This window comes from Rhinopithecus roxellana, chromosome 4 (genome assembly GCF_007565055.1).
Source record: "Rhinopithecus roxellana isolate Shanxi Qingling chromosome 4, ASM756505v1, whole genome shotgun sequence".
In the NCBI taxonomy this organism is placed as follows: Eukaryota; Metazoa; Chordata; class Mammalia; order Primates; family Cercopithecidae; genus Rhinopithecus; species Rhinopithecus roxellana.
Window position 1 is genome coordinate 25342903 of NC_044552.1, and position 20082 is coordinate 25362984.

Consider the following 20082-nt stretch of genomic DNA (forward strand, 5'->3'; position numbering starts at 1 on the left):
CTGCAACCCCCAGGGATTCAGGCACCCAGCCCCTCTGCTCCCCTCTCTGCCCCCACCACAGATGACAAGAGGATTTTGTGGGAAAATATTTTATTGCTGCCATCCCCATGGTGAGCTGCTGGGGGTGAGCGGGGAAGCTAGGTGGTGGATCACAGCATCTTCTGGAATAGGGCGATGGCCTCATCCACCTTCCTGAGCTCTGCTTCCGTCTGTTGGAGCTGGAGTGGAACCAGGGGGTGGGTGAGGACCCACGTCCAAACGAAGAGACCCCCAGACACCCAGGACAACAAAGTTGGAAAGATGAGCGAGGACCATGGAAGGTCAGTAGCTCGGAGGAGGCGTGAACCTGGCTGGCCTGGCTCCCCACCCATTTCCGTCAGCACCCCCACCCCCACCAGCACCTCTTGGTTCTTGCCTTTTTCCACAGAGTGGTCAGTCCCCAAGAACAAAGGAACCTCAGAGCCTACATGCTCCCCACGCAGTGTCCCCACGTAAGCAGAAGAGCACAAGGTCCCAGGCCAGTCACTTCATTTGTCAGATGATGATAATATTACCCCCTCCCAGGGCTCTTGGGAGAACCAAGTGAGATGAACCAGGTCCACTCGAGGTTCTCTAGCTCTTGGCCTCTGTGACTGATTTTCTCCGTGTCTGTGCAGTTTACTCCACTACTCCTCTCTGGCGGAACCCAGGAGGCAGGGGACAAACGAGACTGGCCTTCCAGGGTCAGCCCAGTAGGCTTGAAAGTGGTGGGAGGTCCAGGGCTCCCGACTACATGTGGACCCCAAGCCTAGCCTCAGGCATGCGGGTTTCTACATTTCAGGCAGCTGGGTGGGGTATGAAGGGTCTGATTGGGAGATAGGATGCCTGGTTCTAGGTCAGCCTCCATCTCCGACCTGTTGTGTGACCCTGGGCTGTGCCCAGCCCCCAGCTGCTCCCCATGTGTAAGGGAAGGGCATTCTATGGTCCCTGCTCAGAGCGCCTGGGCTCCATGCTTCCCAGTAGATTCCCCAGGTTTGGGTAGAGTCCAGCTTCCAGACCAGGATTGGTTTTTGTTTTGGATGCTTTGTTTTTTTTGTTTTTTGTTTTTTTTTTTGAGAGAGAGGGTCTTCTCTCTCTCTGTTGCCCAGGCTGGAGTGCAGTGGCCGGATCTCAGCTCACTGCAGCCTTGACATCTCAGGCTCAAGCAATCCGCCCACCTCAGCCCCCCGAGTAGCTGGGACCCCAGGTGTGTGCCACTATGGCCAGCTAATTTTTCTATATTTGTTGTAGAGATGGGATTTCACCATGTTGGCTGGTCTCAAACCCCTGGGCTCAAGTGATCCACCCACCTCGGCCTCCCAAAGTTCTGGGATTACAGGTGTGAGGCACTGAACCAGGCTGTTTTTTTTTTTTTTTTTTTTGAGACGGAGTCTCGCTCTGTCGCCCAGGCTGGAGTGCGGTGGCCGGATCTCAGCTCACTGCAAGCTCCGCCTCCCGGGTTTACGCCATTCTCTCGCCTCAGCCTCCCGAGTAACTGGGACTACAGGCGCCCGCCATCTCACCCGGCTAATTTTTTGTATTTTTTTAGTAGAGACGGGGTTTCACCGTGTTAGCCAGGATGGTCTCGATCTCCTGACCTCGTGATCCGCCCGTCTCGGCCTCCCAAAGTGCTGGGATTACAGGCTTGAGCCACCGCGCCCGGCCTGTTTTGTTTTTTAAGGTTAGCGGGAATGGAGAAGGAACAAAGAAATCTGTAATTGGTTGCGATCAATTAGTCGTCAACACCACTGTACTCGGACCAGCCCAGACCAGGGTTATGATGGAGGAGGTGGATGGTGTGGGAAATGCCCACTCACGCCACACACCTTGGCTTCATCTGCCTCCTGCACTTCGAGGGGCACCTTGACAGGGTAGCCTGAGGCGGCACGGCGTTCCCGCAGACGCTGGGCCTGCCGCTGGGCCTCAACTCGCTTGGCTTGCAGCTTGCCCAGCTCCCGCGCAGGGTCCACCAGCCCCTGCAGCTGCAGGTGGATGGAGCAGCGATCAGAGGCCAGAGCCACAGCGCAACCCTGTGGGGCGGGAGCCCCCAGGGCCAGAACAGCCACCACACCTGCGCTGGACAGCGCCTGCACGTAGCCCGACACAGCCGATGCCAGGGCGCCCGTGGCCTCATCTGCCACTTCCAGGAAGCCTGCCAGAGAGGGAGAAAGGTGAGGCCTAGCTCCATGGAGAGAGGAAACCAAGCAGTCACTGCTGGACACTGGGTGGCAGAGTGGGCTGAGGGGACAGTGGGATGGGGTAGACATGGGGGCCTGAGGCTCACAGTCAGGCCGGATCCGGGTGAGGTTGTAGTCAGCCCGCAGGGAGCGCACAGCTCGCGTGATGCTTAGCGCCAGCTCAAGGGCAGCTTCTGCCTCAGGGTCCTTCCAGGAGCACTGTGGGGTGGAGGAGGGGGTGAGGGGGCCTGGAGGGCAGGTCAGACTCCCCTCTCCAGACCATGCCATACCTCTGAGGGCTCTGGGTAGGGGGTAACACAGAGGCTAGGGGGAGCTTGCGGCATCCTCCGGGGCAGCCTCTGGAACAGCTCCTCCGTCACGAAGGGCATGAAGGGCGAGAGCAGCCGCAGGCCAACGTCCAGGCAGGTGTACAGGGTCTGGCGGGCACACTCGGCTGCCACCTGGTCTACCCCATTCAGTACAGGTTTCAGGCACTCCTAGGGGACGAGAGGTACAGGGCTCACGGTTGGAGGTCTAGCCTTGAGCCCTCACTGTGCATGGGAGGACTGGGAAGGGGATGGGTTGACTTAGGTCTCAAGGCCAACTCTGGCAAAACTGAGCCCAGGGCTCTGCTGCCCGCCCGCCCCCACCATCCCCTGCCCCGCTCTGCTCCTTCTCACCAAGTAGACATCACAGAGCTCATAGAGCCAGAAGCTGTACTGGGCAGTGGTGGCGGCCGGGAAGTCGTAGGCCTGGAAGCCTTGATTGCTGAGCCTCACGGCCTCTGTCAGGCGGCTGCGGATCCAGCGGTCCACCAGGCTTTCATGACCTCCGGGCTTGGGGAGAGAGGGTGTATCAGCCAGCGGGCCAGGGGAGGGTGCCAAAACCCCATGGGGACAGGAGTCACTGGCAAATCTTCACCCAGAGTCTGATGAGTCCAAAGCAACCACCTATGTGCCAGGATCTGGGAAGAAGTGACAGGCCCCAGTCCCCAGTGCCCCGGGCTTTCCCTTTAACTGTCTCTGTCTATCTGTCCCCCCGGCAACATGGAGGCCACTCTGGACAGGGGTGCAGCCTGTGTGGGCCCTGCTCAGGGATTCCTGTGCCCAGCCTTTGCTGCTCACCAGGGCCTTACCTGGGAGGTGGGTGAGGGCACAAAACCCTTCCCAAGGCCACGAAGGGCAAACTTGGTGGCATTCCAGAGCTTGTTGCAGAAGTGGCGGTAACCCAGTATCCGGTTCACATCCAGGTTGATGTCACGACCTGGGTCGGGGGTAAGATGTGAGTCCTCATCATCCTCTTCCCAGCCCATGCCCACCAGAGGCTCAGGGTGGAGAAGAGGGATGGGCCTCACAGAAGGAGGGAGGGGCTGGGAGGGCAGCTTTGGGGGCCCTACCCTGGGACGTGTAGGCACATAATCCAAAGCGGAGAGCATCGGTGCCACACTCGGGAATCCCCGCTGGGAAGTCAGCTTTCTACAGGGAAGAGGCAGAGGGAGGAGTGTCCTCAGCCAGCCCCATCCACGCTGTGCTCCTGCTCAGCCCAGCCCAACCCTCCACACCTGCCCTTCTTTGGCCTTCTCCACCTCGCTGGGATCCAGGTTGCTGTTCAGTAGCTGGTCGTGGAGGCCCTGAGGTGGAGTGGAAGCAGTCAGGTGGCTGTGGCCACAGCCCCACGGCCCTTCCTGGCTGGCCCAGCACCCAGCCCACCTGCAGGGAGACTCCATAGATGACGTCCAGGGGATCGATGACATTGCCTAGAGACTTGCTCATCTTCCGGCCGTGAGCATCTCGCACGATGGCATGGAGGTAGACCTGAAGAGCAGGTGGGGAGGCCCATGAGACTCAGTCCTCTCCTTCCCCGGCTTAGCGCCCCGACCAGGACTGTGTCTGGTCTATGCCACTGTGAACCTCACGTCCCACTGAGTGTCCCCAAGAGTTCGTTCAGTGCCTTTATGCGAATCAGAAGCACTCCCTCCTCTGGGAAGACGAAGCCCTGGGCACAGGAATCACTGAGCAGGGCCCAGGCTGGATTTCAACCCCCCACCAGCCCCTGGGTCAGGCCTGCCTACAGCTAACTCCATGCCCCAGCCATGCGGGGCCTGTGCTGCAGAACAGGACAGCAGGAGAGGAGGCTGGGGGTGATGGGAGGGTCTCAGCTGTCTCCGCACCTCTCTAAAGGGCAGCCTGCCAGTGAGCTTCAGGCCCAGCATGACCATCCGGGCCACCCAGAAGAAGAGGATGTCGTGACCGGTCTCCAGCAGTGTCCCAGGGTAGAACACACTCAGGTCTTCTGACTGAGGGCAGACCAGGGTGTGAAGGGGAGCCAACAGCCACCCTCCAGTCCCCTGTCCCGCCAAGCCCTGGCCCCAGGAACACACCTGGTTGGGCCAGCCAAAAATGGATAAGGGGAAGAGGCCGGAGGAGAACCAGGTATCCAATACATCCTCATCTGAGAGAGGCCAAAGGTCAGAGGTCAGAGGGAGTGGAACTCTGCCCCCAACAACTCCTTCCAAACCCTCAAAGCCCCTCCTTGCCTTGCTGGAGACTGATCTTGTCAGGTGACACTCCGAACTCCTTGGCTGCCTTCTCCCGGGCCTCCGCCTCGTTGCGTCCACTCACCCAGTATCGCCCATCAGGGTCCTGCCGCAGGTGCAGTGATTACCCAAGGGGGTGTGTCTGCTTCTGGCTCATCCTGCCCCTCCCCCCACCAAGGACCCAATAAACACAATGTTCCCCCAGGGTGACCCAGCAGCTAGCTCTGGCCGTCTGCTCACCTCCCCAGGGGGCACTGCTGGGTCACTGACAGTGACAAAGTAGGCTGGGATGCGGTGGCCCCACCACAGCTGCCTGGAAATGCACCACTCCCTGCAAATGTTGGGGAGGGGAAATCAGGGAGGGCCTAGTGGAGCCTGGCCCGAGCCCTGCTCAGCCCTTGGCAAGCCCCTCCCACACTGAGGGCCCTACACACCGGATGTTGTCCATCCAGGCATGCCATGTGCGCTGATGGGCCTCAGGCAGGATGCGGAGGTCGCCCCGAGTCACAGCGGCGCTGGCAGCCTGGGCCATCTCCCCGCAGTGAACGTACCACTGAGGCCGCAGCAGAGGCTCTACCACGTCCTTCGACCGGCTATGGGTACGCATAGGTGAGAAGGCCAGGCGGTAAAACCCTAAGGAGCCCTCCACCTTCCTCCCCTCTCAGGCCCCCACCCTCACTTGCAAAGTGGCACCACCATGGGGTTGTCCTCAACGCCACGGAACAGTCCCCGCTCCTTCAGCGCCACCAGCACCGCCTTCCTGGCCTCAAACCTGGGCAGGCCCTGGGTAGGAACGAGGCCTCATCATGGCGATGCCCAGCCACCCCTCCATCTCCCTGACCCAGGCACTCATGCTCCAGGCAGCCTCACCAGGAAAGGCGGAGGCACGTTGATGAGGGCCCCCCGGGAGTCCATGATGCTGATGGCCTCCAGCCCGTGCCGCTGCCCAACTTCATAGTCGTTTTGGTCATGTGCAGGGGTGATCTTCACAGCACCTGGGTGTACATGGGGATGCCTGCGTCATGAGGGACTCCGCAGAGTTCCTTCCTACACTCACCTCTTTTGCAGAAGGATGTAGCTCCAAGACCACTCCTGGCCCCCACCTGTCTAATGCAGTCCCTTGAGAACCACCCCAAGCTCTGCCTATTTGGCTGAAGCTTATTTTCTTTTTCTCTGAGAGAAGATGGACAGCTAGGGTACAGCTCCAGTCTTTTCCTGTCCCCATAGGACCAACCCCTTGCCTACCTGTGCCAAAATCCATGTCCACAAATTCATCAAAGACAATGGGAAGGCTCCGAGACAGGAATGGGTGGATCACGTTCTTCCCCTTCAGGTGCTGGGGCAGAAAAAGATACCAAAAAAGCATGAAGCGAGGCCAGACGCCGTGATTTCCACCTGTAATCCCAGAATTTTGGGAGGCTGAGGCAGGCAGATCACTTGAGGCCGGGAGTTGGAGATCAGCCTGGCCAACATGGTGAAACCTTGTCTCTACTAAAACTACAAAAAAAAAACAACAAAAAAAATCAGCCAGGTGTGGTGACGCATGCCTGTAATCTCAGCTACTCAAGAGGCTGAGGCATGAGTACTGCTTGAAACCCAGGAGGTGGAGGTTGCAATAAGCCAAGATGGCACCACTGTACTCTAGCCTGAGCGATAGAGAGACCCTCTCTCAAAAAAAAAAAAAAAAAAAAAAAAAAAAAAAAAAAAATGCGTGCAGGAGCCTGGTGCCATGGCTCACATCTGTAATCCCCACACTTTGGGAGGCTGGGGCAGGAGGCTTCCTTGAGGCCAGGAGTTCAAGATCAGCCTGGTTAACAGAGCGAGACCTTGTCTCTATTTAACTTTTGTTTTTGTTGAGACGGAGTCTCGCTGTGTCGCCAAGGCTGGAGTTCAGCGGAGTGATCTCGGGTCACTGCAACCTCCACATCCCAGGTTCAAGTGATTCTCCTGCCTCAGCCTCCTGAGTAGCTGGGATTACAGGCACCTGCCACCACAACTGGCTAATTTTTTGTATTTTTAGTAGAGATGGGGTTTCACTACGTTGGCCAGGCTGGTCTCAAACTCCTGACCTTATGATTCGCCTGCCTCAGCCTCCCAAAGCGCTGGGATTACAGGCAGGAGCCACCACGCCCAGTTATTTAACTTTTCAAAAATGCACGAAGGGCTGGGCCCAAGTCCTTCCTTTCCAGGGCCCTGACTATCCCAACACTTGAACTCCCCAAACAGCCCCCAATAGCTCTACCATCAGAGCTGGGAAAGACGCTGAAGACCAGTTTCTAACCCAGTTTCCTCTCCTCAGCCAGGGTCCTAAGTCCAACCCCTCCACCCCATAAGGATGGGAGCCCTTTTTGGCCAGGATTCCTTCCCTAACTGTGGACAGTCCCCCACCTGGTATCTGGTATCTTTGGGGTGCACAGCTACAGCCACATCTCCCAGCATTGTCTCGATCCGAGTTGTTGCCACCACCACCTCCTCGTCGCTGTCTGGGGTGACAGAAGGCCTTGTGGTCTTGGCCCTGGCCCCTTCCTACCACTCCCAGCCCAGGATCCTGGTGCCCCTGGCTCCTACCTGAGCCTTGGACCTTATAGGCAAAGGACACGAGGACCCCGAACTCCACCTTCTCCTTGTAGCCAGGCACGGAGAGCAGGGTGCGACCTGTCAGCTCCTTCTTATCCACCTGTAAAATGGGTATTTAGAGGCATGGCCCAGGGGCCAGGGCCAGGGTAGATTGGAGATGGAGACAGGCCAGGTTGGGGGGCGCACCTCAATGTCAGAGATGGCAGAGTTGAGGGTGCAGGACCAGTTAACGAGGCGGGTACTGCGATAGATGACACCTTCCTCGTGAAGCCGGACAAAGGCCTCTGTCACAGCTGCTGAGAGTTTCTGGGGTGGAGCAGGGAGAAGTCAGAGAGATGGGCCTTGTGCTGGAGGCCCAGGCAGACACCCAGGGCTCCAGTGAGGCCTGGCCCATGCAGAGTCCCACTGGCCAGTACAAAGACTCCTCTGAGGGGAGTACTTTCCTTCTTTCCTTGAGGGGGAGAGGGGACCAAGGGAACACAAGAGCAGGCACCAAGTCTTGTGATGCTGCAGATGGCAACAAAGACACTCAGCTGGGGACAAGTACTGGTGCAGAGGACCCTGGGAGTTCAGGCTCCATGGGAGACGGGGTCCTGATCATGTGCCATCTGGAGGAATCTGGAGCTCCCAGAGCCAAGACAGGGAACATGAAGGGCCACAATATGGAAAGGGCCATGGTGAGGGGTGAGAAGTGGCATTTGCAGCTGAGCCCTCCGTGGTGTTTTACGTGGGCCAGCTCCTGAGAGAGGGCCGCAGCACCTGTGCTCTCTCCTGTGGGGGTCCCACCCTGGGGAGACTCCTACTCCTGCCCCAGCTTTGAGACCCCTCCCACGCACAGGGTCCATGGTGAAACAGGCTCGATCCCAGTCCAAGGAGCTGCCGAGCTTCTTCAACTGGTGGTAAATCCGGTCACCTTTCCTGGAATAGACAGACAGGCTGAGGTCAGCACTCATGCCTGGGCTGGAGGGAGACATCAGGGCAGTGTGGAGATCACCTATCCCCCTGAAATTTACCTGGTCCCGAGAGCCAACTGACTCTGCCTCTGTGAGAGGGTCTGACCCTGTGGCCAGGGGTTATAGGTGACAGAGGTCCTCTGGATAGGGGACAGGGGGGCAGGGCTCTGATGCCCACAGGGATGCTGCATACTCACTCCTCCTTCCACTTCCAGACCTCCTGTAGAAAGGCCTCGCGGCCCAGCTGGTGCCGGCTCAGCCCCTGCTCACGCCATAGCTTCTTCTCCACCACCACCTGGGTGGCAATACCTGCATGGTCACAGCCAGGGTTCCATAGGGTGGTCTCCCCACGCATACGGTGCCTGTTGGGGGGCATGGAGGACCAGAGGGTGAGTCAGGCCAGTGGGGCCTGGCACCAAAGAAAGGAGAGGCTCCAGGCAAGGAGTCAATGGACTCTAATAAAGAAGCAGGGAGGCCAGGCGCAGTGGCTCACGTCTGTAATCCCAGAACTTTGGGAGGCTGAGGTGGGCGGATCACCTGAGGTGGGGAGTTCGAGATCAGCCTGGCCAACATGGTAAAACCCTTCTCTACCAAAAATACAAAATTAGCTGGGCATGGTGGCATGCACCTGTAATCCCAGCACTTTGGGAGGCCGAGGTGGGTGGATCACCTGAGGTGGGGAGTTCAAGATAAGCCCCAGCCAACATGGTAAAACCCTGTCTCTGTTAAAAATACAAAGTTAGCTGGGCGTGGTGGCACATGCCTGTAATCCCAGCTACTTGGGAGGCTGAGGCAGGAGAATTGCTTGAACCCGGGAAGCAGAGGTTGCAGCAAGCCAGGATCATGCCATTGCACTCCAGCCTGGGCGACAGAGTGAGACTCCATCTCCAAAAAACAAACAAACAAAAAAAGAAAGAAGCAGGGGTGGAGCTGGAACCCTTGTGATTCTAAAGCTAGTCAAGGAGAAAAGATTTGCAAGAAGAGCCAAGGCAATACGGAAAAGGAACAAAGGCAGGGCCTGCGTGGTGGCTCACACCTGTAACGCCAGCACTTTGGGAGGCCAAGGCGAGTGGATCAGTTGAGGACAGGAGTTCGAGACCAGCCTGACCAACATGGCGAAACCCTGTCTCTACCAAAAATACAAAAATTAGCCAGGCATGGCGGTGCATGCCTGTAATCCCAGCTACTTGGGAGGCTGAAGCACAAGAATCGCTTGAACCCGGGAGGTAGAGGTTGCAGTGAGCTGAGATTGGGCCACTGCACTCCAGCCTGGATGATAGAGTGAGCCTCTGTCTCAAGAAAAAAAAAAAAAAAGAACAAAGAGGAGGCTCCTGCCAAACAGGATAGCAAAAGTTCTACTTGTTAAAATAAATTACTAAATAGAAACAAAATAGTGCCTGGAAACAGATACAAGCAAATTTAGTATTTGTGAAAGGTGGCACTTCCTATCAGTAAAATAAGGATAAACTATTCAAAATATTTATTTGGAACAACTAGCTAATTATTTGGAAAAAATCTTCCCCTTATCAATAGTCACAAAAAGAAACTTTAGATAGATTAAAGAATTCAAGCCAGGCACAGTGGCTCAAGCCTATAACCCCAACACTTTGGGAGGCCAAGGTGGGAGGATTGCTTGAGCCCAGGAGTTGCAGACTAGCCTGGGCAACATAATGAGACCTAGTCTCTGCAAAAAAAAAAAAAAAAAAAAAAAAAAAAAAAGCCAGGCATGGTGGTGTGCACCTTTGTTCCCAGCTGAGAGCCTCTGTCTCAAAAATAAAGAAATAAATAAAAATAAAAAGTTGATATAACTCTATTCCATTAAAGTAATGGGAGTATCTCACATTTTATTTAAACCATGTTCACTGGGAAAAAAATGTGGCTACCTTAAGAGTTTTATAAGAAAAAAAAAGTTTTATAAGAAGTATGTGGCCAGGTGCGGTGGCTCACGCCTGTAATCCCAGCACTGTGAGAGGCCGAGGCAGGCGGATCACTTCAAGTTAGGAGGTGGAGACCAGTTTGGCCAACATGGCAAACTCTCTTTAATAAAAATGCAAAAAAATTAGCTGGGCGTGGTGGTGCACGCCTGTAGTGCCAGCTACTCAGGAGACTAAGACACGAGAATTGCTTGAACCCGAGTGGTGGAAGTTGCAGTGAGACAGCATCGAGTCACTGCACTCCAGTCTGGGCGACAGAATGAGACTCTGTCTCATTTAAAAAACAACAAAAAAGTATTCATTCTGTTCTCATGTAAACAAACTTGGAGGCCAGGTATGGTGGTTCATGCCTGTAGTCCCAGCACTTTGGGAGACTGAGGCAGGAGGATTACTTGAGCCCAGAAGTTCGAGACTAGCTGGGGCAACATAGCGAGACCCTCTCTTGGTTTTGTTAAAAAATTGAAAAACAGGCCGGGCGCGGTGGCTCAAGCCTGTAACCCCAGCACTTTGGGAGGCCGAGACGGGCGGATCACGAGGTCAGGAGATCGAGACCATCCTGGCTAACACGGTGAAACCCCGTCTCTACTAAAAAATACAAAAAACTAGCCGGGCGAGGTGGCGGGCGCCTGTAGTCCCAGCTACTCGGGAGGCTGAGGCAGGAGAATGGCATAAACCCGGGAGGCGGAGCTTGCGGTGAGCTGAGATCCAGCCATTGCACTCCAGCCCGGGCGACAAAGTGAGACTCTGTCTCAAAAAAAAAAAAAAAAAATTGAAAACCAGGGCTGGGTGCGGTGGCTCATGCCTATAATCCCAGCACTTTGGGAGGCTGAGGCGGGCAGATCACAAGATCAGGAGATCAAGACCATCCTGGCTAACACGGTGAAACCCCATCTCTACTAAAAATAAAAAAAAAAAAATTAGCCAGGCGTGGTGGCGGGCGCCTGTAGTCCCAGTTACTCAGGAGGCTGAGGAAGGAGAATGGTGTGAACCCAGAAGGCGGAGCTTGCAGTGAGCCGAGATCGCGCCACTGCACTCCAGCCTGGGTGACAGAGCGAGACTCCATTTCCAAAAAATAAAAATAAAATTGAAAAATTGAAAAATGAAACACAAACACAAACACAAACACAAACAACTTGGCCATTGTATGTTATGTGTATTTAACAGAACTGTTGGCTGGGCGAGGTGGCTCATGCCTGTCATCCCAGCACTTTGGGAGGCCGAAGCAGGCGGATCACAAGGTCAGGAGTTCGAGACCAGCCTGACCAACATGGTGAAACCCTGTCTCTACTAAAAATAGAAAAATTAGCTGGGCATGGTGGCGGGCACCTGTAATCCCAGCTACTCTGGAGGCTGAGGCAGGAGAATGGCATGAACCCAGGAGGCGGAGCTTGCAGTGAGCCGAGATCGCACCACTGCACTCCAGCCTGGGCTACTGCCTCAAAAAAAAAAAATAATAAAAATTAAAAAATAAAACAAATAACTGTTTTCCCAGCTCTCAGTTACTTGCAAAATGCATAAACATTACATCCCCAGTGCTCAGTGCAGGGGGGGCACATAGTTGAGCCCAGTAAATATCTTTTGACCACATTTAGTACCTGAGACACCTGAAAAAATTCTCAAAATTTAAATATATTAAACCCTGGTTTCCAAAAATGGTAAAGTCATTTTAAAACACTTTTTAAAAAGATTTGTCACCTATAATATTACTTTGTATTTATTACTAATTAAAATATTAACAGTGAAAACAAATAGTAACAGAAAACAGGAGAAACATTTACAATAACAGGAAAACTACCACACAATAATAAAACAGAAACATTTACAACATATAACAAAAAAATCAATACCCAGAACAGGTAAAGAATTCTCAAAAAAAATTAAAAAGAAAAACAACAAAGAATCAATAGAAAAACAGGCAAAAGATAGATACAGACAATTCACATAAGGGTAAACCTGACTGGCCAAGACACATGGAAATAGGTACAATTTCAATAGTAATCAGAAAAGTACAAAGGAAAGTAACAGAGGTATCATTTTTTTGCCCATCAGATTGGCAAAACTAATTAGGCAACCCTAATGCTCAGGCTTGGAAAGGGTGGGGAAATGAATCCTCTCACAGCAATTCCTGGAGGTATCAATCAGCAAAGCCATTCTGCAGGGCAACTTGGCAGCTTCTGTGCATACTTAATATAGGTGTGCCCTGCCGACCTAGCAGTTTCACTTCTTGATAGCTACACCAGCGAAACCCTTCCACACATGCTTGAGCAAGCATGTACAGCAGGGGTATCCAATCTTTTGGCTTCCCTGGGCCACATGGAAGAACTGTCTTGGGCCACACATAAAATACACTAACACTGGCTGGGCGTGGTGGTTCACGCCTGTAATCCCAGCACTTTGGGAGGCCAAGGCGGGCGGATCACGAGGTAAGGAGATCGAGACCATCCTGGCTAACATGGGGAAACCCTGTCTCTAGTAAAAATTAAAAAAAAAAATTAGCTGAGTGTTGTGGCTGGTGCCTGTAGTCCCAGCTACTCAGGAAGATGAGGCAGGAGAATGGCGTTAACCTGGGAGGCGGAGCTTGGAGCTTGCAGTGAGCCCAGACTGCGCCACTGCACTCCAGTCTGGGCGACAGAGTGAGACTCGTCTCAAAAAAAATAAAAAATAAAAATAAATAAATAAAAATACACTAACACTAACGATAGCTGATGAGCTTAAAACACACACACACACACACACACACACACACACACAAAATCTTAAATGTTTAAAGAAAGTTTACAAATTTGTGTTAAGCTGCATTCAAAGCCTTCCTAGGCCACAAGTGGCCCACAGGCCGCAGGTTGGACAAGCTTGATATACAGGGATGAGCATTAGAGTAAGGTTTTCAACAACAACAACAACAACAACAAAAACCAGAAAGAACCATTAATTAAAAAGTGACTCCAGGCTGGGAGCAGTAGCTCACTCACGCCTGTAATCCCAGCACTTTGGGAGGTTGAGGCAGGCAGATCACCTGAGGTCAGGAGTTCGAGACCAGCCTGGTCAACATGGTGAAACCCCGTCTCTACTAAAAATACAAAAATGAGCTGGGTGTGGTGGCGGGCGCCTGTAATGCCAGCTACTTGGGAGGCTGAGGCAAGAGAATCACTTGAACCTAGGAGGTGGAGGTTGCAGTGAGCAGAGATTGTGCCACTGCACTCCAGCCTGAGCAAAAAGAGCGAAACTCTGTCTCAAAAAAAAAAAAAGAGTGACTTCACTATGGTATAGCCACACTATGGGATATCATGGAACCATTAAAAAGAAGGAAGTCAGTATGTGTGGTATGTGTGTCAGGACAAGGAAAGATCTCCAAGAGGGCCGGGCGCGGTGGCTCAAGCCTGTAATCCCAGCACTTTGGGAGGCCGAGGCGGGCGGATCACGAGGTCAGGAGATGGAGACCATCCTGGCTAACACGGTGAAACCCCGTCACTACTGAAAAATACAAAAAAAAACTAGCCGGGCGAGGTGGCGGACGCCTGTAGTCCCAGCTACTCCTGGAGGCTGAGGCAGCAGAATGGCGTAAACCCGGGAGGCGGAGCTTGCAGTGAGCTGAGATCCGGCCACTGCACTCCAGCCTGGGCGACAGAGCGAGACTCCGTCTCAAAAAAAAAAAAAAAAAAAAAAAAGATCTCCAAATCTCCAAGAGAAAGTGTTAAGTGTAAGAAGAAAGCTAGAACATAACATATGTAATGTGAACCCTTTATGTTAAAATATAGAAAAGACTCACCCAAAAGGAGAACTATAAATTTCTTTGGGTACACATATATGTAAGTAAATAGGAAAGATCTGGAAAGATACACATCAAAGTGATAACAATTTAAATTTCTTATAAGAGTATATTCATAGGCCGGGCATGGTGGCTCAAGCCTGTAATCCCAGCACTTTGGGAGGCCGAGGTGGGCAGATCACGAGGTCAGGAGATCAAGACCATCTTGGCCTATACGGTGAAACCCCGTCTCTGCTAAAGAATACAAAAAACTAGCCGGGTGAGGTGGCAGGCGCCTGTAGTCCCAGCTCCTGCGGAGGCTGAGGCAGGAGAATGGTGTAAACCCAGGAGGCGGAGCTTGCAGTTAGCTGAGATCCGGTCACTGCACTCCAACCTGGGTGACAGAGCGAGACTCCATCTCAAAAAAAATATATATATATTCATATATTTTGGTTAGTTGCGGTGGCAGATTCCTGTAATCCCAGCTACTTGGGAGGCTGAGGCAGGAGAATCACTTGAACCCAGGAGGCGGAGGTTGCCATGAGCCAAGATGGTGTCACTGCACTCTAGCCTGGGCAACAGAACAAGACTCTGTCTCCAAAAAAAAAAAAAATATATATATATATATTCATATATTTTTAATTAAATTCAAAATAATGTTATTGTTACTAGAAAAAGAAGGGATAGGCTGGGTGTGGTGCCTCACACCTATAATTCCAGCACCCTGGGAGGCTGAGGCAGGAAAATCACTTGACTTGGAGACCAGACTGAGCAACAAAGCAAAAACCCATCTTTACAAAAATTTAAATTAAATTAAATTAAAATTAAATAAAGAAGGGAGAGAAGAGAGTCTGCAAATGGCGGTGTTGCATGGGAGTACTGGACTAGGAGAGGAAGCTAAATGATCAGATGGGAATGACAGAGAGAAGTGTAGCACCTCTGGGGGCAGAGGTGAGCACCAACCCAGAAGGAGAGAGGCTGGGGGGCTGCCAGCCAAGAGGAGAGAGCCAGATGAGGCAGAGGGAACCAGAGGGAGGTGCGGATAGGAGCTCACCATCGAGTCAGGGAGTCCTGGATGGCGTTGGTGAGCGCATGGCCCAGGTGCAGGGAGCCTGTCACGTTGGGGGGTGGGATGCACATCATGAAGACACCTCGGGGATTTGCTGCTGACACATTAGGACGCTGATGGTAGAGAAGGATGGCACATGTTTAAGGCCTCAGGTCACCTCTCCCAGCCCCTCCCAGACAACACATCCTTCAGTCCTGCCCTTCCCCACCCCACCTACTCTGGGCCTGGGCAGCAGTGCCCACTCACCCCATACTCTGGCTTGAAGAAGCCCTGCTGCTCCCACCAAGGGTACCAGGCAGCCTCCACATACCGAGGGCTGTAGGAGTCGGGCATGGGGCCACTGACATCTAGGGGAGAGGAAGGGAGGGCTCAGTGCCGTGGCTGAGAGCACCAGGAAGGAGACATGCTAGCAGAGAGGGATCAGGATTTCCCTCTCTGGATGTCGCTTACATCACAGGACAAGCATTTGAGGGGCCTAGGGGCAGGGGAGGGGGTCTGCAAATCCTCACCAAACAAAGTGGTGAGAGCAAGAACAGAGCAAGATAGGGTGAAAACTTGGAAGGGGCTGCTGAGGGGTGAGCCCCTTCCCACTCCTGGTACCTTTCTTTTCCCCGGGTGGGGTTGGGAGGTCATAGGTAATGACCCCAGGATCCCGTTTCTCCCTCTTCTCTGGTTTTGGTTTCTTCTGCTTGGGAGGGAGAAGACATAGGCCGAGGCATCAGCTACCCCATCACTGCACACATCAACTTTCCTTCCAGCTCCACCCTCGCCTCTCACCTCCCCTGCAGGTGGCTGCTGCTGTTGGATCTTCTGCTTCTGTTGGAATTTCTCTAGCTTCTCCCGTTTCTTTGCCTCTTTCTTGAGCTGAGCAGCTGTCTTTGGGAGGGCAGGAGCCTCGGGGCCTAGAGAGAGGCACAGAAATTCAGACTCAGTCAGCTGAGGACCCTCTGGGACGGCACTACTAGGTTTCAGATGGGCTATTTCAGATGCCCGAGGTCTCGCCCATGCTGACCTCCCCCCTCACCCTCCTCTCCCGCAGGACCCTGCCCCAGTGATTCTGCCATTTCTAAGAAAAAAAGAAAGTGAGTTGCATGGAAGGCCCCAGGGAAGCCCCTATCCTCCAACTCCTCGCCTTGCCTCACCTGGCTGATGAGAGAGAGGCCTGGCCCCTGAGTATAGAACTACTTCTCCCAGCACGGCTCGGAATTCTGGCTGCTGGACACACGTGACAAACCAGCGAGTCACATTATTCCAGATCCGGCGGGCAGGTGGGTCAAGGACCTGGAACAGGAAATAAGTGACTATTGTCAGTCACCCTACAGTGAGGTCTGAGGGGAGCAGTCTTGTTCTTCCCCAGGCCTGGTGACTCACGTATCGGAAAGGCAGCAGCAAGGCTGTGACAGCTGCCAGGTCAGCCAGAGTGGGGGCCTCCCCGGCCAAGTAGGTGTGCAGCCGAAGCCACTCCTCCAAGGGGCTCAGGGCCCTGCCCAGGGCCCCCAGCACAGCCTGGCAGGAAGGGGAACAGGTGTGAGACAAGGTTTGGCCCGCCTCCATCTCCCACCACAACCCTCCTTTTGGCCTCCCTCCACCCCACTCCAACAAATCACCGCCTCTGAGTCCCATTTCTTCACTCAAATAGTCATAATAAAAATACTTCTGACTCATCCAGCAAATGAAACTCAATACTTATGTGTTAGATGCAATATGTAAAGCATAGAAGTAAAGATTATATGAGGCAACTCAGTAAGTGCCAGGTCCAGGACATCAATAAATATTTATTAAGTACTTCTCCAGGGAATGAGAGGACAACACGGACAGATGGGCAGAGCCCTGACCTGGTCGAGTTAACGTTCTTGTAAGGGAACAACAAAATGAGCAAATATAAAATGCAGTGCTCGGGCCGGGCCCGGTGGCTCACGCCTGTAATCCCAGCACTTTGGGAGGCCGAGGCGGGGGGATCATGAGGTCAGGAGATCGAGACCATCCTGGCTAACAGGGAGAAACCTTGCCTCTACTAAAAATGCAAAAAAATTTGCCGGGCGTGGTGGCAGGCACCCGTAGTCCCAGCTACTAGGGAGGCTGAGGCAGGAGAATGGCGTGAACCCGGGAGGTAGAGCTTGCATTGAGCTGAGATCACGCCACTTGTACTCCAGCCTGGGCAACAGAGCGAGACTCCGTCTCAAAAAAAAAAAAAAACCATGCCATATTTTTCTTAACTCCTATGAAGAAAAATAAAGCAGAATGAGGGGAACAGGGGCCAGGTGCTGTGGCTCACGCCTGTAATCTCAGCACTTTGGGAGGCCGAGGCGAGCAGACAATCTGAGGTTAGGAGTTCAAGACCTTGGTCAACATGACAAAACCCCATCTCCACTAAAAACACAAAAAATTAGCCGGGTGAGGTGGCAAGCGCCTGTAATCCCAGCTACTCAGAACGCTGAGGCAGGAGAATTGCCTGAGCAGTGAGCTGAGATCGCACCATGGCACTCCAGCCTGGGCAACAGAAGGAGACTCAGTCTAAAAAAAAAAAAAAAGAAAAGAAAAGAAAAGAAAAAAAATGAGGGGAACAGGGAAGTCCAGGAGAGAGGGACTCTATTTTATTTGTTTGTTTGGACAGACATTCTGAATGCAAGGACTCTATAGGGTGATCACAACATGAGGGAGCAAGTCAGGGTCTGTCACACTCATTCATCCATTCAATAAATACTCATTTCCTATCATGTGCTCAATACCATGCAAGGAGGCGGAGTTGAAAGTACACCAAGGCTCAGGTCTCCTTTGGAAGGACTGACAGTTACAATCCGGCAGGGTTCTCTCTCCTCTCACTTCCCTTTCTCATTTCATTTCTCTTCTATCTCCTCTCAGCAATTGTCATATCTCCCTCACCCAGCCTTTTCCTACAATTCAAATAACTTCTATTCTCATCAATTTCAGACTCATCAAACTTTTACTAAGAGACTTTAAAAGTGCCGGGCACTAAACTATGTGCTCTGCGCACATCTTTTAATCCTATTAACTCAGTGAGGCAAGCATTACATCAACTTGCCTGTGTGTTCATAGACATAGGACGACCAAGACACAGCGGGTTTATGAAGCGTCCCCAGGGTTACCATACCAGTTGGCAATCTGGGATTTGATCACTCTTTTCCCACATCTGATGTGCTACCTTCTTGTCTCACTGTCCATTCCAGTCCTCGCTTCCCTCCTCTGAATTTCTCCCCTCCCCCTCTGTACAACCCCCTCACCTGGGGGTCCTGGGCCGAGCTTCGGAGTCCCAGGGCTGGCAGCGTTGCTCCACAGGCAGCTGGTATTAACTCCGTGTCGGCGTAACTGACCCACTGTTGGACGAGGACAGCAGCCCGGCTGCCCCCTGGGCCTCCCAGGCCTGCTGGCCACAGCAGCTGGGACACAGCCGTGGCCCCCCACACCCAGAGTCCACCGGGCCCCTGCTCCAGGGCCGGCAGGCGGGGTGGGGGAAAGGGAGTCCTGCTAGTCGGGGGCGGCTGGAGACAGATGCGGGGGTGGGCTCCTCCCCATCCGGGACCCTCCCCAGCCTCCCCATAGCGAGCGGCTATGAGGGCTCGGAGGCTGGGGAAGGCATCTGGGTGAGGGGAGACGTAGAGGATGGACATAGTTATGAGAGGGTCCGAACGAAGTAGAAAAACCTAAGGAGAAAGAGAGACAGGGGATGACTGAGGGATCCAGGTGGGTCCTATGTTTGAGTAGAGAGGGGACCCTCACGGGAGCTTCTCCGCCGCAGACACCCGAGTCCCCCAGGACTGAGGGTCTGACCAGGCAGGCTGTCAGGAGCCAAGGACCTGGCTCTCAGAGGGGCAGTGACAGTAGGGAGCTCCTGGGGAAGAGGGACTATCCATGATCGCGAGGCTTCGAGGAGTGTGGAAGGCTCTCAGGAGCCGGTCGGCGTCTGGTTGGACGCGGGTTCGAGCCGCGTGTACGTACTGGAGGGAGATGGTAAGACTGGGCCGGGAATCCACCTCACAGCCAGGCGCCGGCCGCGGCTGGACCGGCCGGGCGGCCGGGGCGGAGGAGTCGAGCGGGCAGAGACGGTGGGCGGCTCTCCAGGTGACCCTAGTTGCCTGAGATCGCCGCCCCGGCAGCCGGCGCCCACGTGTTCCCCCCTTTGTGACAGGGAGAGTTTCCGGGCCTGCGGGTCCTGGCGGGGGCGGCCGTGCCCCGCCTGCGTGTACGCGCACCACCGTGTCCGACACTGCCCCGGAGGCCGCACCGCCCGCCGCCAGCCGCCTGCCGCTCTCACGAGGAACAGCGCGGGGCGCGGGGAGCTGGGCGCGGACTCAGGACGAGAGGACGCCCCCGGGCACCGCGCTCCCGTCAGGCGCCGCCACGGGCACCTTGTGCGGGTCCTCGGGCCGGGTGGCGAGGGCGGCGCCCAGCGGGCAGCTAGGGAACTGGCCCAAGAGGGTCAGCCGGCCCTGCCGGTGGAGGGCGTTCCCCACCCGGTATCGGTGAAGAGCCCAGAAGGGAGCAGCCTGATGAGGACCGAAGGGGAGGTCCATTTGCCGAGGCCCTGGCGTCCAGCCTCCTCTTTGAGCCTCATCTCCTCATGTATGAAAAAAGGGTGACGGCCGGGCGCAGTGGCTCACGCCTATAATCAATCCCAGGACTTTGGGAGGCCAAGGCGGGCGGATCACCTGAGGTCAGAAGTTCCATACCAGCCAGGCCAAGGTGGTGAAACCCCATCTCTACTAAAAATACAAAAATTAGCCAGGCGTGGTGGCGGGCGCCTGTAATCCCAGCTACCCCGGAGCCTGAGGCAGGGAATTGCTTGAACCCTGGAGGTGGAGATTGCCTTGAGCCAAGATGGTGCCATTGCACTCCAGCCTGGAGACAGAGCTGGAGTATTTGTAAAAATACAAAAATTAGCCAGGCATGGTGGCACACACCTGTAATCCCAGCTACTTGGGAGGCTGAGGCAAGAAAATCACTTGAACCTGGAAGCGGAGATTGCAGTGAACTAAGATCATACCACTGCACTCCAGCCTGGGTGACAGAGTGAGACTCCATCTCAAAAAAACAAAACAAAAAAAAAAAATTAGC

General features: G+C 54.0%; 1 protein-coding gene across 2 annotated transcripts; it reads right to left on the reverse strand.

Moving 5' to 3' along the window:
- Positions 1-73: 73 nt before the first annotated feature.
- On the reverse strand, positions 74-19382 carry VARS1 (valyl-tRNA synthetase 1). 2 transcript variants are annotated; one of them, XM_010383343.2, is made up of 30 exons: positions 18967-19382; positions 18252-18671; positions 16381-16515; positions 16152-16290; positions 15787-15911; positions 15610-15694; positions 15256-15356; positions 14995-15122; positions 8459-8623; positions 8145-8226; positions 7495-7614; positions 7300-7408; positions 7120-7214; positions 5977-6067; positions 5602-5726; positions 5411-5514; positions 5166-5324; positions 4972-5062; positions 4732-4837; positions 4576-4646; positions 4366-4491; positions 3905-4009; positions 3757-3825; positions 3592-3670; positions 3331-3458; positions 2876-3031; positions 2486-2692; positions 2303-2414; positions 1845-2170; positions 74-218 (listed from the first exon to the last, which is right to left on the reverse strand). In XM_010383343.2, exons 2-30 carry the CDS (start codon positions 18636-18638, stop codon positions 150-152), a joined length of 3795 nt encoding a protein of 1264 aa, XP_010381645.1. In that variant the 5' UTR covers positions 18639-18671; positions 18967-19382; the 3' UTR covers positions 74-149. The 2 variants fall into 2 exon arrangements, with proteins under 2 accessions (XP_010381645.1, XP_010381644.1); XM_010383342.2 differs by having other exon boundaries at positions 15610-15697.
- Between the last annotated feature and the right edge of the window lie 700 nt (positions 19383-20082).